The following is an 18,705-nucleotide window of genomic DNA, read 5'->3' as shown; positions in this document are numbered from 1 at the left end:
TGACTCAGGCCATAAGTACCATTTTAGAATGAATCATTTAATTATCTGTCCTATGCAAAGTAGACAGTAATTATAGACTATTTCAGGGATTGCTGAAACCTATATTAGGGAACACAAATAGTCTCACTTTGGTAAAAATCATTTCTACTTCCTCTGGGTCCACATCCCTGTTTAATTAAAGCAGCTTTGATCTTCCTTCCTCCTCGAATGCCGTCTTCATTTTATCCCGAAGTATAACTTTTGCAACATTATCAAGTTTTCATAGTCTCCCTACCTAACTTCCTTTAATGGAAGCATCTTTGATTAATTTTGCAATAAGAAGCATATCAGCATTTGTTGTTGTTAGGGTTCTTACAAATATTTTGTTAGCATTTGATCCACCATACTCTGTAATCTGTCTTTTCTTCTACACCTCTTCCTTTTTCATAGTTTTTTTTATCTAGTGTCTGGTTGAATAGATTATCTCCTAGTGTTTTAAAATTAAAAACCCTTTAACTCCTCACCAATATTTTGTGATCTTTTGTACCATTGTATAGTTTCAAAACGTATATCCTTGTTTATTCTCTTTCATCAAGGTATTGAATATAATTTTGTTATTGTTACATAGAGATTGGATCTTAGATAAAATGTTTACATTTTTATCTTTATATGTTTAGTATCTTGCCAATAAGACTTTTAAAGTATGTTTCTAAGTCTAAAACTTAAAAACCTTGTTCAGTATCCTTCCTCCCCTACAAAAAATAAAATTCATTGTCCTTAAAATCTTACATGCATAACCTGCCTTGTGAGCCTGGTCTCTACAATCCAGCCAAAGAGGCAACCTGCAGCTTCCTAGATGTACCCTGAACTTCCAGTTTAGGCCTTTACCCTTTCCCTGGCTGTGCCCTGCCCGCAGCCACCCCTTTATTCCTGCTTTCCAGGATTTGGCTCTCTTCCTAGGCCATCTTCTGTCTGTGTAGCCTTCCCTGAAACCAAGCAGAGAGGGGTCAGAATGGTCTCTGTGCTCTCCTGGCATACCTATTGTCTCATTCTTCTTTGGTCTTTAGCATGATAATAAGTGTGTGTTTCTTATGTATATAGTAGTTGTCAGAAAGTGTTGGTTGAAGTAAATTGACGTACGAGGCACAACATGTGGTTTTTATGGATACATCTTATCTCTTTGACAGGACAGTAGACCCCATTGGGAACAAGTATCATGTATTTTACTTCTTTTTATCTCCCTTACCACATAATGCAGAGCCTATTGACTAATTTATCAAAAACGTATGACACTTCAGATCACTAGTTATAAAATGCTACTGACCACTAAGGTTGTTTGTGTCATTGTATACTATAGTATATATAAGAGACTATAGAACATGGAATTTATGCCTTACTCTCAGTTTTGTTTATTCACAATCCTTAAATAGGTAGAGTATGAGCATTAAAAAATACTTTGTAGAAACTAATGGATTGATGTTACATAATGGAAGATTATACATGTTAAATTTTTACTCTCAGCAAATTGGGAGAAAACTATATCCACCCATTTTTTTTTTAGGTTGTTGAACTCAGTAGCTGTGAAGAAACTCAAGCATTAGCACTGCAAGTTATACTCTCATTAATTAAATACAACCAACAAAGAGTACATGAATTAGAAAATTGTAATGGACTTTCTATGATTCATCAGGTGTTGATCAAACAAAAATGCATTGTTGGGTTTTACATTTTGAAGGTATGTATTCATAAAATTTATTCTTATAGTTTCATATGCAGTGATACTCATCTCGTCATCAAAGTCTTCCAGTAATAGTTTTGTGTTTCAGTTATTCCTGAAGAAAATGGAGGAAACTTATTAGTGTATAGTTAATCAAATTAAGATACTCTTCTAGTTCTTTTCATCATTTAAATAATTACATTTTTCTTTTCTTTAAAGCATTTTTTAAAAGTAAGAAAAAAATAAAGTCATTGAATTTTAGACCTGGGTGGGCCGTAGATGTCTCCCATGCTGTCCCCTCATTCCGTAGATTGATAAGATCTTTGCTTTAGCTCCCACCCATATGGCAGAGAACCCAGTTCTGTAGGCACCTAGAGGCATACCGTTCCATTAGGCACTGCTGCTACAGAGTTAGTTTTTCAAGTCACAGATATTCATGCTCATTTTTATTATGATCCCACTATCATCATATATTTAAATACATTTCTAGATAAAAGCATTTGGTAACATTGTGGAAATATTTCTCTCTGAGACTTCTGGTACTAAGGCAAAAGATGATTGCTCTACCCTTGCCCCCACCCCTACTTCTTTAAACTGCAAGATCCATACATTTGTGGCATGAACCCTTACTACTTTTTTGAAAATGTTTTAAAGCCTAATAGCAGATTAATTCAACTTAAAACATAAAAATTGAGTGCTGTTTGTTTCACCCCTTGTTTGAACCTGAGTACTCACTTAAAAATGTTTGTAAGTTTAGGATTTTCTGTTTATCTGAATTGTTTTACAAAACAAGTTAAAGATACTTTGTGCAGTGTTGCATTATTTACTAGCTTTCCTTCGAATTTAATGATTGCTAAAGTTGAAAGCTTAATGTTTCTGTTGAACTTTTTGATTAACCAATTACTAATGCATCTTATATTAATGCTAATTTTCTATAGACCCTTCTTGAAGGATGCTGTGGTGAAGATATTATTTATATGAACGAGAATGGAGAGTTTAAGTTGGATGTAGACTCTAATGCTATAATCCAAGATGTTAAGCTGTTAGAGGAACTATTGCTTGACTGGAAGATATGGAATAAAGCAGAGGCATGTAATATGTACTTTTTTTCCATTTTTTATTGTGGTAAAATGCATATAACACAAAATTTACTATCTTAAGCCTTTCTAAGTTTCGGTTCAGTGGCATTAAGTGTATTTACGGTGTTGTCCAACCATCACCACCATCCATCTCTGTAAATCTTTTTTGTTTTGTAAAACCAAAACTTTGTACCCTTTAAACAAATGTTCTCCCTCTTCCTGTAGCCCCTGGAAACCACCATTCTACTTTTGACTAATCTAAGGATCTCATATAAGTAGGATCATATAGTATTTGTCTTTTTGTGATTAGCTTATTTCACTTAGCTTAATGTCTTCAAGGCTCATCTATGTTGTAGCATATGTCCAAATTTCCTTTTTAAGAATGAATAATATTCCATTCTATATATTTATCACATTTTGCTTATCCATTCATCAGTTTAGAGACACTTGGATTGTTTCCACATTTTAGCTACCGTGAATAGAAGCATATACTCGTTTTTTGGTTTGTTTGCTTTTGTTTTTGTCTTTTTTTGAAACGGAGTTTTACTCTTTCGCCCAGGCCGGAGTGCAGTGGCGTGACCTTGGCTCACTGCAACCTCCACCCCCAGGCTCAGATGATACTCCTACCTCAGCCTCCCAAGTAGCTGGGACCACAGATGTGTGCCACCATGCCTGGCTAAGTTTTTGTATTTTGGGTGTAGACAGGGTTTCACACATGTTGCTCAGGCTGGTCTTGAACTCCTGAGCTCAAGTGATCTGCCTGCCTCGGCTTCCCAAAATGCTGGGATTATAGGCATGAGCCACCACCCCCAGCCAGCATATTCTCTTAAATATTTATCTAATCATTATTCTGAAATAAATAATTTATTACTTCAATGTAATGTTAATTATAAATGGAAATCTGGCACTTATTTCCCATGCAAAGTTTTGAACAGCCATGGGGAATGCTGAGCTGGAGAGTCAAAATCAAACTTGGGCTGGCTAAGAATACTGCAGTCAGGCAGGAGCATATGGGCTTATTTGGATCAGTTGAAGGCTTGCATTTACCATAAACTCTGAAAGGGGAGACTGCTAAGAGTCAGGGGAGTCAGGTCCAGGAGAGGGAAATCTTCTAACTAGGGGAGCCATGCTGGCCAGGAGTTAGAGATAGGACCATGGTATATAGGGCAAGGCTTCATCATAAGTACAAATTAAGAAACATAGATTGATCTTAGATGTAGGCACTGCATCTCAGCACCTAGAATGGCTGGGCTTGTCTTCACAAGGACCTAGTCAGGGAATGAGTATAGGGTTGTTTCCTTTCTGCCCTAGTTTTAAGCAATCTTAATGGTATAGGCTCATACAGCCTTCTTAGTTCTAGTGTAGACTGTTTGCTCTAAGTGTGGCAGGGTTCTAGTAGGTATTGGTGATTTTTGCAAAAAAAAACTAGATTGTCTAGAACTAATTAGAATATAACAAGATTATCAACAAATATTATTTATAGAGCAATTCAGAATATATATACCTTTAGAATTTCTTAAAAATGGTTATTCCCAACTTGCCAACAGTCCCTAAAAATTTACACATTACCAATAATGAGTTATGAGGTTGAAAAAAGACTCCTTTTTTTTTTTTTGAAACAGGATCTCACTCTGTGACCCAGGCTAAAATGCAGTGGCGCCATCTTGGCTCACTGTAACCTCTGCCTCTCAGGTTCAAGTGGTCCTCCTACCTCAGCCTCCCAAGTAGCTAGGACTACATGTGTGCACCACCATGCCTGGCTAATGTTTAATTTTTTTTTGTAGAGATGAAGTCTCACTATATTGCCCAGGCTGATCTCAAACTCCTGGGCTCAAGCAGTCCTCCTGCCTTGGCCTCCCAAAGTGCTGGGATATAGGCGTGAGCCCCCACGCCTGACAAAAAAAAAAAAAAACTAAACTAAAAAACCTTTTCTAATCTATTAGTAATAAAAATAAATTTAGTTCAAATATGCTAGAGGAAAGAGAATTTTCTATTCTTCCTATAGAAAATTATATTACAAAGTTGTTGTTACATGAAGAGGCAATTCAAGAATATGCAGCCGCAAAACAGAGAAAAGTATTTTGAAAGGCATGTCCAACAGCCAACTAACTATTGCCATGTTTCTGGATTTTGTGGTATTCATGGTACTTTCAGTTTTTTAAATTTTGTAATTTGTTGTGATACCTTTTCTCACTCTGAATAAATACATACTTTCAGATCTAAAAATAAAGAAGATAGATAAGATAGATTAAAATATGTGTAATATTGCAGGGAGAAAGCAAATAATTACAGGGATAGCATATGTAAACAAATTGGGTCAAAAGCAGTATAAATGTATAATAAAGAATATGCTCAGTTGCAGGTTGGAAAACCTAACTTGGACAAAGTTGGACAAAGTTTATTTAGTACTTCAAAAGAGCAGGCAAATTTGGAGTTGTTTGATTTTAAAAGAAACGTTTTTAAATTGAATTTGAAAGTGGTAAGACACATATTACTTCTATGGATCTGAAATAAGGTTTTCTTACGTAATTAATTATATTTGAACTAAGTCTGGTTTTTCTTTTTTTGTTGTTGCTATTTGTTTGTTTACATTGGCACTATTTTATCTTGGTACTGCTTTTCAGATTTGAATCATGTTTTCATACTTTGGCTGCCTTGTCTGCCGGTTTTCAGGTGGCTTTTTCTTTTAGAATATCTTGGCTCTATCTTATAAAGAGAGAGACCCTGGGTGGAAGAGTATGATTAAGTCTATCAATATCTTGGTTCATTATTGCCAGATAATGGCAGGAGAAATAGGCTCTGCAACCCAAGCCAGTTAATTTTGCTTTTTGTTAAAAGCTTTATTGAAAGGTCAGTTAGGATAATAAGATGAAGGGAAGGTTATCTTTCAATATTAGTTATCAGTGTAAGATCTCTTTTTTCCTCTAGTATTATGGACAAATTAAGATTGATTCAATATGGGAGAAGCATTTTAAGGCACTGTCAAAGGATACTAGCTACACTTTGAAGTGCATAGTTTGTAATCATGCAGATAATTCTATTATTTGAACTTGAAAGTAAATTAATCTAAAAATGCAAAATTTTCACATTGTCCATGACACTTCAATTTAGTGTGATTTGCTCTAAAATTTTTTGGTTAAATGCTGCATATGCAGATTGGTATTGAAATGTATACATTTTTAACAACACTCTTTGAACATAAATTATTTAAAAACACTAATGTTGGTAATGTGTATGCTTCTCTAATTTGAATAATCTCTCTTGATAATTCATCTTTTGAAAATACATTTAATGCCACAGAAAGGGTAATGTAGGAAAGCACCTAATACAATATTGCATTCAACATAGCTATTTAGGAATAGCCTATTGGCAACAAAAAATAATAGGGAATAAATTTTAACATTGGCTTTTTGCAGACATGTAATCTTTGATACTGAATATATACACAGTGTTAAATTGTTGCGTGTTGTGTGTCTTCCAAAAAGCATGCTCCATATTTTTCAGTAAGTATGTGCTTATTGGTGTGTGTTTATCTCCTCAGCAAGGTGTTTGGGAAACTTTGCTAGCAGCTCTAGAAGTCCTCATCAGAGCAGATCACCACCAGCAGATGTTTAATATTAAGCAGTTATTGAAAGCTCAAGTGGTTCATCACTTTCTACTGACTTGTCAGGTTTTGCAGGTACTTTTCATGTAACTTTACTTTTGGAAAAATATTCCACAGTTGTTTAAGAATACTATGAACATCGAATTTTTGTGGCACTTTCAGTGGGACTTCTTTTTTTTTTTTTTCCATCTTCTCTCCAGATTCTCTTCTTTCAATAAATAGTACAGGAGTTTTTCAACTGCTGCATCTTGCAGCTTGATCATCACACTGTCATAATTCCTAACTCAATTACAAAAGTACAATTACGAAATTTCTTAAATGTTTCTTTGTGTTGGGATAGAATAATAGTTTTGTACTGCCTTGAACAGCAAGAATAGTTAATGAATTTTAACTTGTTCCATATTCCTTAAATAAATATTTATAAATGTGTATTGCTTTAATAAGTATAAACTTGCTAAAGGTCTATTTTATGTGCTAGAATTAGCATTTTAAACTGTATCCAAAATTTTTATTAAAAAGTGACACTAATTTTATCAGTTACATTGTAATGTCTATGCTGTGGCCCTTTTAGTTAATTTTTTTCTCTGCCTTTATTGATATCATCTAATATACCAACCAAGCAGATAAAAGGCATCGATAAATATCTGCTTGGTTGGTATATTAGACAATTTTCCAAGTTTTTTTTTTAATGTCTGAGGCATCTATTAGAACTTTGTCAAGTTAGGTAAGTACAGATATTCCATGAGATCAGTAATATTTTATATTTTGAGTCCCTTTGCTTCAGTGGCGCTAAGGGCTTTTCATTATAGTTGGGCTAAAATTCAAAATCTGTGACAACATCTGTAAGAAGTGTTAATATGAGAAGGCTTATATGATCTGGCTACCATTCTAGCTTCATCTTATGGTACTCAGCCTCCCTGGATTTCTTTCCCTTCCTTAAACAAGTAAGACTTTTTTCTGTCTCAGAGTACATGGTATTCTTTTTGCTTTAACAATTATTGATCCCATTCTTTTCATCTGGCCAGCTCCTACTTATCCTCCACGTGGCAACTTAAGACTTACTTCCTGAGAGATACCTTCCCTGCCCTTTCCATATAAATTAGTCTTTTTCCCTTTATACACTATGTGCATACAGTTTGTTAGTTATTTATGGAATTATGGCTTATTTCCCTCTGTAAGCCTCCTGAAAGCAAGGATATGGTTTTTGTTTTGTTTTAAATCACACTGTAATCTCAGTACTTGACACACCTGGGCATCTGATAAATATTTGTTAAATGAATGAATTCCAAAAACACAAAAACATTTTATTGCCTTTCTTGGCCCCTGTGGTAAATTAGACCATTGTTGTAGGGAATAGAATATGTTGATTGATCCTTCAGGCCCCTTGCTTACTGAGTGTTTTATGCATCATTTATACATCAGTTTTCCTCAAAATTTTTTCCTTTGCATATCCATTTTGAAATGTATTGGCCAATTTTCATTAAGTTCATATGACAATATGATATTCAGTCTTTGCATGTCAGAAAAGTGGCACTTATAAACTTTGAGATTTTTTCCATATATTTTTTCACTTTTGTATTATTTACAAAAATGCTAGAAAAAAATCGAGGTACAAATTTTTTTCCTTACGTGTATAGTTCTTTACCCTTGTTTGTTCAAAGAGCCCACTTATCAAATTAACAGCTATTTATTAAACATAGCTTTATGTCAGGTATTGTGGGAAGTTTATAAAGAAATGAACTTAGTCTTTGCCTTTAAGATACCTCAGAGTGTTTGTGCACTTTAGGAAGATTAATAAATTGGTAGTATATTGGATGTAAGGCAATTTCATTCATTCGTGAGTACAGCATAAAGAACCTGAACCCTGGTGATTAAAATGGGAGTGTTTAGGTAGGGAGCAAATATGGGAGAGATTATAAGGATAGAATTCATAGGACTTGATTCTGTTTAAATGGAGCTTCAGGAGGAGTCAAATATAACATAAAATTTCAAGCCAGGAGACCAGAAAAACAATAATTTCATCAGAAAAAAAAAAGAAGCAACCTTGTAAGTTTTGTAATTTTTATATCTACATTTGAAATTACAGCAGGACATTCAGCAACAGTGAACTGGTAATAGTGAAGCCATCGGGATAGAGAAGCACTCCAAGACAGAGAAATGTAGTGAGAGAATCAGAGGACTGAGGTTTACACCTCAGGAGATACCCATTTTCAGGATGTGAAACAAGAAAAAGGGGCTATTGAAAGAGATATAGAAAGAGTAATTGAAAAGCTAAGAGGAAACTCAGTAAAGTGAAAGCCAGAGGTCGGCAGAGGGGCAGAGGGGGAAGAACATGTAGAGAAGGAGGTGATACCTTGAACCAAATGATATAGAAAGTTCAGAGAAAATGTAGGCAGATAAAGGGCCATTGACTCAGAAATTCTTAATGACTTATAAGAGTTCAATAGCATGGATAAGGCAAGAGCCAGATTTCAGGGACTTTGGACAGCATGTGTGGTGGATCATTGAAGGCAGTGAGAATAAATGATTATTAAAAAGTCCAGCAGCAAAAGCAAAGACAGAAACAGAATGTTCACATAAGGTAAAGTTAAGGGATTAAAAAAATAGTAAAATAGAATACCAGTGACTATTGATAAAGAGTCAGTGGAGAGGGCAAGGTAGAAGTAACCTGGGCTGGACTTCGGAATGAATAACTGATGCTGCAACCAAGAAAGTTAAGAAGATACATGGAGTATGGTTTAGAAGAAATGCAGATGGTCATGGCAGAAATAGTTCTGAATTGGAAGTCAGGAGATCTATGTTCCTGTCTTAGTCTTTGCCACTTGACAGCTATGAGATCTTGGCAAAGGAGTTTCGTGTTTTCTTCTGTAGACTCAGTGTTCTCTTCTTAAATCTGAGGTAGTTAAACTAAATTGTTTCAAAATTAACATCTACATTTTAAGTACTCCAGTTCAGTAATACACAAGAGTAAATGAAGAGTGGATGTAGAGATACATATTGGGACATAGGAAGAGGGAAGATGAGGAAGTTTACCTCCCATACCCTTAATCTGGAGGCCAGCTGCTACCCACTGGGGACATGGAATTGGAGGATATAAGCAATTTATTTATATACAGCTTTATTTTTAGTAATTACTTGGCATTTGCCAAGTCTCATTATTCCAGACAGTAAATGGTGCAGTAGAAAGAGTTCAGAGGCCTGAGTTTGAGTTATAATTGTACCACCTACATATTTTATGTGTGGTTTACACTAGTCAAATAACCTCTTTGTGCCTCATATTCTAGAAATGAGGGCTAAAACCTCTCATAGAGCTGTTGTGAAAAAGAGCTTCGTAAACTGGAGCATATTGTATTAGTGTAACGAGTTTTGTATATCAAAAGTTTTCTGTCCCAATCCTATACTAATATTACTAATATTAGTAGTAGTAAAAGAAGAAGAAAAGATAGTAGCAGTAGTAACAGTAGTGATTGTAGTTTATCACTAACATTTATATGGGGCTTACCCCATGTAAATGCAAGGTACTGTTACCTATATTACCTATATGCAAGGCACTATTCTAAGAGTTTATGTTATTTAGTCCTTATGACAACCCTGTAAAGTAGCACTAGTATTAGTCACAGAGACAAAGAAAGTGAAGCATGCAGATGTTAAGTAACGTACCTAAGATCGCGTGGCTAGTGAGTAGAGAAACCAGAATGCAAACCTAGGAAGTCTGGCTTTTGAGACCATGCTTGGGAGAATTGTAGTATAAGTTTGCCTTGGTTAATTAAGATACATGGGCTAGAATTAAGTTGCCATCTGTGTTAATGAATTTTTAACAACAAGATTGCTTGAATTAGGAAATAACTCAATTTAATGAGTTGTTATGGTAATGGTAAATATGATCAGACTACAGTGGTAAACCAAGAGAATTCTATCTTAAAAAGAATATTTTGCCTAAATGAAAAATCTTAGTTAAGTTGACAATTCTTTAAAGAGAGTTTTTTTTATTTTTTCAGGAACACAAAGAGGGGCAACTCACACACATGCCCCGAGAGGTTTGTAGATCATTTGTGAAAATTATAGCAGAAGTCCTTGGATCTCCTCCAGATTTGGAATTATTGACAATTATCTTCAATTTCCTTTTAGCAGTTCACCCTCCTACTAATACTTACGTTTGTCACAATCCCACGAACTTCTACTTTTCTTTGCACATAGGTAGGTATAATCATTTTTGTTAGATCATGGCTATTTCCACTTTTGTTTTATTCTTCCCACTTGATTCACATTTGTTTGATATTTGAATGGCCTCTGTGCTGCTCTAATTACATATTGGGGTTGGGATAGGGCAGAGAGTTATAGAATGAACTAGACATGGCCTCTGCCCTCAAGGAGTCTAAATGCCAAGTGGAGAAAGGAGACATAGACTCAAATAACTACAGTAAAAAAATGTGTATTTGGTAAGTATCGAAGAGACACAAAAGAAGAACTAATGAGATTTCAGAGGACAGAGGGTTTCATCCGAACACTGTGGAGAGAATATTTAATAGGTTACATGACATCTGATGTGGACATTGAAGATTTTGAGTAGAATTTGATAGGTAGATTGGAGAGTTAGTGTTCCAGGTAAAGACAATGACTTTAAAGGGAGGAAAAAAGGAAAGAAAAAATAAGGACTAATGAGTTTTACCTATGTATAGGGGATCTGTAAAGGAATAGTGAGAAATAATGCCATAAATACAGTTTAAGACCACCATTCACTAATTTTTACCCTAAAGTCATATCAAATGGGTCCTTGAATGTAAGGCCAGAGAATTTGAACTTGTATTCTAGTTATAGGTCATTGAAAGGGTTTTGTTTGTTTTGAGCAAAGGCTATGATATAAGTAAATTATTGCAGTAGGATTCAGGAATAAGGAACTAGGGGCAGTAAGGCCAATTATAGTAGTCCATGAGAGACAGGATAACAGAATCTGGGCATAGTAACAGTGGAACTGGAAAGGAGGGATAAATTGAGACGTGGGAAGTTTAGGATGGAATGACTCTGGAGGTGTTAAGGAAAAAGGCTAATGGCTTTGGTTGTATAATGTATGTTGTATTTGAGGTGCCCTGCAGTTATTTATAATATAATTTTCTAGTAGGCAATTGGGAATGAGGGTTACAGCATGAAGAAGGAAGGGTAGGTTATAAGGAGCTGTCAACATAGAAGTGAGGTGAAGCTCTAAGAACAGATGAGACCACTGAAGAAAAGTAGAGCGAGAGAAGGAAAGAGAAAGCTAAGGAAAGAACTGCTGGTAATATTACTAGTTGGAGGGTAGGACAAGAACGAAGAATCAGTAAAAGATAAAGATGGAATAATCAGTTTTTTTAAGAACCAGGGAAATGTAATGTGGTAAGAAAGAAAGCAAGAATGTACCTACAAGAAAGCTGAGTCATAAATTTACATTGGAAAACTGGTTGTACAATAGCCATTTTAAGAGATGTAGTAAATGGGGCCAGGTGCGGTGGCTCACTCCTGTAATCCCAGCACTTTGGGAAGCCAAGGCAGGCAGATCACCTGAGGTCAGGAGTTCAAGACCTGCCTGACCAACATGGCGAAACCCCATCTCTACTAAAAATTAAAAAAAATTAGCCTGGCATGGTGGCACATGCCTGTAATCCCAGCTACTTGGGAGGCTGAGGCAGGAGAATGGCTTGAACCCAGGAAGCGGAGGTTGCAGTTAGCTGAGAACGTGCCATTGCACTCCAGCCTGGGCGACAAGAGCAAACCTCCATCTCAAAAAAAAAAAAAGAAATGTAGTAAATGAATAAAATGAGCAGCAGTAAATGTCCAAATGAAATTAGACAGCATGACTTTGTGGTAGGCTTAGCACATTTCATGGAAAAAGGACTGTGGATGAAGATTCTGAGAGTGGGTTAGTTACAAAGAAGGGTAAAATATGGTCCCCTCTCTTAAGATGTTTACAGCCTAGTTGAGGGAAAGAGGATAAAGAAACGATTATATCATGCCACATGGAAAGCACAGTGATAAGGAAGTCAACATTTTTGTTTTCTGGTAGCATAGAGCATATGAAGACTGAGGGGGATTTCCCAGAGGAAGTGATGCCTGCCATGAATCTTAAAGGATGAGTAGGAGTCAAAGAGAAGGGTCTTCCAGGCAAAGGAAACAGCTTCACAGGGAACTAGGAGAAAGTGGTGTTGCTGAAATGTAATTTATGAAACAAGGCTGGGGAGGGGCCTAGGGACAAATAGTGGTAATTCTTGTGGACAAGAAGCTTGGGTTTTATCTAAGGTGGTAAGGAGGCATAGAAAGCCACTGGAAGGTTTTAAGTAGGAGTTGACATTCCAGAGAGAGCGAATTCTGGTAGCTGTGAGGATTTGAGAGTAACGAGATGTTCATCAAAGATACCATTTAGAAATCTGTGATAGTAATCCAGTTGAGAGATGATGAAGCCTGCATTATAGCACTATGGTAGGGAAGAGAAGAGGTCAAGAAACAAAAAATGAAGTCATGCTGGGCATGGTGGTTCATGCCTGTAATCCCAGCACTTTGAGAGGCCAAGGTGGGTGGATCACTTGAGGCCAGGAGTTCAACTCCAACCTGGCCAACATAGCGAAACCTCGTCTCTCCTTAAAAAAAAAAAAAGAAAAAAAGAGTTAGCTGGGTGTGGTGGCACATGCATGTAATCCCAGCTACTCGGGAGGCTGAGGCATGAGAATTGCTTGAACTAGGGAGGCCGAGGTTGCAGTGAGCAAAGATCACACCACCACACTCCAGCCTGGGCGACAGAGCAAGACTGTCTCAAAAAAAAGAGAAAAAGCCGGTAGAACCTGGTGACTGATTTGCCATGGATAAAGGAAAGGTAGTGGTCAAGGGTGGCTCCAGGTTACCACCTGGGAACTTCCCAAAGAACAAAACAGAAGGAGTAAATTTAGGGCAAAAAGATGATTCAGATTTAGATTTGTTGCATTTGTGATTCATTTAAGAAACCAAGCAGTCGAATTTATAAGTATGAAGCTCAGTAATGATTAGTTTTTACAAATATTAGACACTGAAGGGGATATATAAAAAGACACAGTCCTTTCCTCAAGGAATGAACAGATGAACAATCTCCCTTGAGAGATGATAATAACATATAAAAAGTGAATAGTTACATGTTAAACCATAGAAATAACTATTAAGTACAGTTGGAATTAAGAAAATAGAAGTTAATGTGGCCAGAAATAATAAACAACAGCAAAATCTGTACTAAAAAATTGTGAAGAGTAAGTATTCACATATCATGTGCCTTAGTATAAAGTATGCTATATATTTTTCTCTTTAAACATCTTTTTGTCTAAATTTGAATTTAATGATCTGCTTTTAAAGTTATATTTTTGTTTTATCCTTTTTAAAAATTTTGCTGTTTCAAAAAAAATTTGGATTCTAGATGGCAAGATCTTTCAGGAGAAAGTACGGTCAATCATGCATCTGAGGCATTCCAGCAGTGGAGGAAGGTCCCTTGTGAGCCCTGGATTTATGGTAATAAGCCCATCTGGTTTCACTGCTTCACCATATGAAGGTAAAAACAGCAATAATGGAATTATGACCTTCTCATTTTAGTTCTGAATATTCTTAGATAATTAAATTGTACATATTTTAGAAGTATATGTAGTACAACCTCAGTCAATCTAACAAGAGACACCCAGCACAGGTCCTCAAGAGAATTGAGAAAATGGATGAGGCTCATGCTATCTTGTTCTGGCATTCTCTGACTTCTCTTATCATAGTCATTTGTCTTTCATCAAGCTTTTGATTTATTTTACCATTTTCTTCAGAAGCTTTTTAAAAACTTTTATTCTCTTCTGTCTACCTAAAACCATCATTCTAGACGACTTCACTTGCCAGATAAATGGCCACCCGGTACTCCAGCTTCACATTTTATGACTCAGGGTACCTTTTCTCTACTTTGTCTTACCGCTCTGCATGCATCTGTCTTGGACTTTATCATCATCAAGAATGCTTTCAAGCGCCTGTGAAACTACAGTATCCCACTTTGTTCTATCCATATGATCTATTTTTCAATCACATGCATCACTCTGACATTTTCAAATACTGTACAATCATGGCTCCATTTCTTTTCCATGTCTTTTGAACAGAATCTTTTTATTATAGTTATACTTTAAGTTTTAGGATACATGTGCACAACGTGCAGGCTTATTACATATGTATACATGTGCCATGTTGGTGTGCTGCACCCATTAACTCGTCATTTAGCATTAGGTATATCTCCTAATGCTATCCCTCCCCGCTCCCCCCACCCCACAACAGTCCCCAGTGTGTGATGTTCCCCTTCCTGTGTCCATGTGTTCTCATTTGAACAGAATCTTTGTGTATCATTAGCCCTCCAGCCAACCAGAGAAACAGAATCCTTTCGGGGAGTTCTGACATGCTGAAAAAAGGCAAAGGGGATGCATTCATCCTCTCTAATTGACAGCCTCCCATCTTTCCGTTTTTTGTTTGTTTGTTTTTTTTTAATCACACTTGAAAGTTCCCCTTGTCTCGCTCTCCCTATCCAGCCTAGGTCACATTAGCCAATAACTTCAGCAGTTATTCAGTTGGAAACTATCTCAGTTTCCTTGTCTCCTTGGCCTATTGGTATTCTTGAACTGAAAAATGCTAACCTGGCCTCAGTCTAACCATTGTCATACTGCTGAAAGTTGTAGCAGAGCTTTAAATGCTGCCCTGTAATTTTTAGGTATGTTTAGAATCAATACCCTCTTGTATTTCCATAGTAAGTATATTCAAGTCTTTAAGCCTACAGTACTTTTCTATCTTCCTAATTTACTCTTAACGGAGTCTCATCGCTACTTTATAGAAAAAAAGAATAGGTGCAGGTTTTCTAGTTGCAAACTGACCATACATCTTTTCCTTTCCTGACTACCGTCCTTTTCCATACTGGGACATTGCTCTTATTGTCAGTCCAACCTAGTCTTGTCTTTAGCTTCAATCCTAATTATTAAATAGTGCAGGTGAGATAGTAATAGAGATAGATAGAACTAGATATATAGGTATTAGTCTCTAGTTTTGTTTTCCTCCCAAAGTGTTTCAGTTATTCTCTAGCACTTTTTATGCCCTTTTATAATAATATTTTAAGGCTATGTTTTTATTAGTTTTTCTTTTCTTTTTTAAAAAAAATGTTTTTAAAATAAATGAGATAGGGTTTTGCCTTTTTGCCCAGGCTGGTCTTGAACTCTTGGGCTCAAATGATCCACCCACCTTGGCCTCCCAGATTGCTGGGATTACAGGCTGAAGCCACTGCACCTGGCCTTTTTGAATTAGTTTTATTTGGAATTTTACAGGACATATTTGTTTTTTAAATCATCTGTTATGTTGAAACACTTTCAAATACAATCATACCCCCATTTTTTCCAGATATTTTGAAGAGAATCTTTTGGCAACTTTAGCCCTCTAGCCAAAATCCAGAAATAACTTAGAAAAAAATCCTGAGCTATGGAGCTATTTTATTGCCACAAAGTCTATGCTCTAAAGCAGTTCATTTAATGCCTGTTTACTCTGTGTTCATGGTCTCAAATTTTAACCTGCAAAAGAATCACCTGGAGAGCTGTTGACACTGATTCCTGGGCTCCTCCCTTATACATTCTGTATCAGTAGATCTAGGGTGGAGCCTGAGAATGTGAATTTCTAAGAATCCCACAGGTGGTATTGATGCCCATGCTACCAGTCCACAAACCACACCTTGAATGGCATGCACTTATATCCCATGCACTACAATGAGAATAATTTTTCTGGTGTCTTCCTACGTAGAATATTAGAAGCAGTAAATTAGAGAGCTGTGACAAGAAAAGAAACTATTACTTCTCACTAATAGCAGCAAGAAGTGACTGCAAAAATGGAGGAGAGAGAGAACTGTCTAGGGCCGTTTAGGCTAGTAACAACAAGTACTACCATTTTTTGAGCACCTATTATATGTTGAGCTCTATGCTAGGTGCATCACAAATATATTCTCAGTCTTTAAAGCTACCCTGCAAAGTAGATATTCTGAACCCTCGTTTTACATTTGTAGAAACTGTAGTACAATTAAGTGATTTACCTTGGACCACCTCACTATCATTTGAATCCAATTATATCTAGTTGCAAAGCCCACACTCTTTCCACTACATCCTGGTAACTGCTAGCCTGAGGTAAATTGAGTTTCACTTAATTCACTTAAATTCAGCAAAGTAGAACCATTAATCCTAATGACTTTGAATCATTCAGTCAATACTGTATTTTGTTAAGAAGACAGGAAAAGACGTATGTTTTGGGAAGATATTAATAAAAAATGGTTAAAATAAAAATAGTTTTGGCATTTACGAATTTTAAGCATTAAGCCGGGTGTGGGGTGCATGCCTATAGTCCCAGCTGCTTGGAGTCTGAGGTGGGAGGCTGTCTTGAGTCCAGGAGTTAGAGGCTGCAGTAAGATGTGATTGTGCCACTGCCCTTCAGTCAGGGTAAGAGAGCAAGACCCTGTCTTTTAAGAAAAAGTAAAGGAATTTTAAGCATTAGTGACTTGTAAAATTAACCTATATGGATTTTAACAGTGCTAGATAAATGGGCTTTTGCTGTGGTTGCGATTTATAATGCAAAAGAGAGGTGGTCCCACTTAATAGATTTTTAAGTAGTATTTTTGTATCTACTCCTACCAGGAGAGAATTCCTCTAATATTATTCCACAACAGATGGCCGCCCATATGCTGCGTTCTAGAAGCCTACCAGCATTCCCTACTTCTTCACTACTAATGCAATCACAAAAACTGACTGGAAGTTTGGGTTGTAGTATCGACAGGTTACAAAATATTGCAGATACTTATGTTGCCACCCAATCAAAGAAACAAAATTCTTTGGGGAGTTCCGACACACTAAAAAAAGGCAAAGAGGATGCATTCATCAGTAGCTGTGAGTCTGCAAAAACTGTTTGTGAAATGGAAGCTGTCCTCTCAGCCCAAGTCTCTGTCAGTGATGTCCCAAAGGGAGTGCTGGGATTTCCAGTGGTCAAAGCAGATCATAAAGAGTTGGGAGCAGAACCCAGATTAGAAGATGACAGTCCTGGGGATGAGTCCTGCCCACGCCGACCTGATTACCTAAAGGGATTGGCCTCTTTCCAGCGAAGCCACAGCACTATTGCAAGCCTTGGGCTAGCCTTTCCTTCACAGAATGGATCTGCAGCTGTTGGCCGTTGGCCAAGTCTTGTTGATAGAAACACTGATGATTGGGAAACCTTTGCCTATTCTCTTGGTTATGAGCCAAATTACAGCCGAACTGCAAGTGCTCACAGGTACTTATGTGTTTTTGTACACTCCTCCCACCTTTATTTTACTATTCTTTAAAGACTCTCTACCCCTCTGAAAATGTCTTCATTATGCCACTTCTTATAATACAACAAACAGAAAAGTTTATTTCTTTATATACATAATAATAACAAACAGAAAGATATATTTTTCCTTATTTTAATACTAGATAATATTGAATTCCATATTTAACCAAAATCTAAACCATAAGTAGCACTTAAAAAAATATATTGTGGTTTGATTCCTTATAGTTATTAAGGAAAAATTCTTCAGGACAGAGAAACAATAGGATTTATCCAAAGCTTTGACTCATGAGAATGATTCTGTCCACTTGGTGCTCATGTGAAGGTGGGAGTGATTTCTAGACTAGGCCTGTCCTGGGTAACATCTCACTTGATCAGAGACAAGTGACGGCTCCAGAAGGGAAGAGGAACAGGTGTCATAGGGTGGCTGCCCCATTCCACTCAGGTAATTATAATGCAGGTCTTGGTGCCAAACATTGGCAGTTCTTCTCTGGATGAAGTCAGAGCTAAAATGGCCTCAGAAAGAAATACCAGTGTTTCCCAGGACAGGCTGTCACCAGACTGCACAGAGTCCTCCATGTTATGACAGACATTGCCTAGACGTTGTATTTCTTCAGCGATTTTCCTTCTGCTACCCCAGTTTGTTCTCTCTCCAAAAACTTAAGGTTCCTCTGTCACCTGGACACAGATGACCTTGCTTTGGTGATGAGATATCCCCCTTATCTTTTCCTCTACTTCTGCTATCGCAGACCCATAACTTTATATGGAGCTCAGATGCAGCAGTGCTAGAGAGCATTCCCTTTATGAAAAAAAAACCTCATTTCACCAGGAGCTTCCAGAAGTTTCACCTGGGCTAAACCCAGCAGCATTTGTTAGGATATTTAGATGGAGGTTTTATTTTCACGCTTGGTTCTTTTTTTTTTTTTTGAGACGGAGTCTTGCTTTTTCACCCAGGCTGGAGTGCAGTGGCTCAATCTCGGCTCACTGCAAGCTCC

At 36.8% G+C, this 18,705-nt stretch overlaps 1 protein-coding gene across 4 annotated transcripts in view; it reads left to right on the top strand.

The window, feature by feature from the left end:
* LYST (lysosomal trafficking regulator) overlaps positions 1 to 18,705 on the top strand; it is a 227,792-nt gene that overhangs the window by 109,628 nt on the left and 99,459 nt on the right. For all 4 annotated transcript variants that reach the window (XM_055235072.2, XM_055235071.2, XM_055235074.2 and 1 more), the window contains exons 18-23: positions 1,541 to 1,714; positions 2,635 to 2,784; positions 6,317 to 6,454; positions 10,378 to 10,576; positions 13,788 to 13,919; positions 17,047 to 17,674. In XM_055235072.2, the coding sequence (XP_055091047.1) occupies positions 1,541 to 1,714; positions 2,635 to 2,784; positions 6,317 to 6,454; positions 10,378 to 10,576; positions 13,788 to 13,919; positions 17,047 to 17,674 (1,421 nt within the window). The remainder of the gene's footprint in view (positions 1 to 1,540; positions 1,715 to 2,634; positions 2,785 to 6,316; positions 6,455 to 10,377; positions 10,577 to 13,787; positions 13,920 to 17,046; positions 17,675 to 18,705) is intronic.

Source organism: Symphalangus syndactylus, chromosome 19 (genome assembly GCF_028878055.3).
Source record: "Symphalangus syndactylus isolate Jambi chromosome 19, NHGRI_mSymSyn1-v2.1_pri, whole genome shotgun sequence".
Lineage (NCBI taxonomy): Eukaryota > Metazoa > Chordata > Mammalia > Primates > Hylobatidae > Symphalangus > Symphalangus syndactylus.
This window is presented reverse-complemented; position numbering and strand designations above follow the sequence as displayed.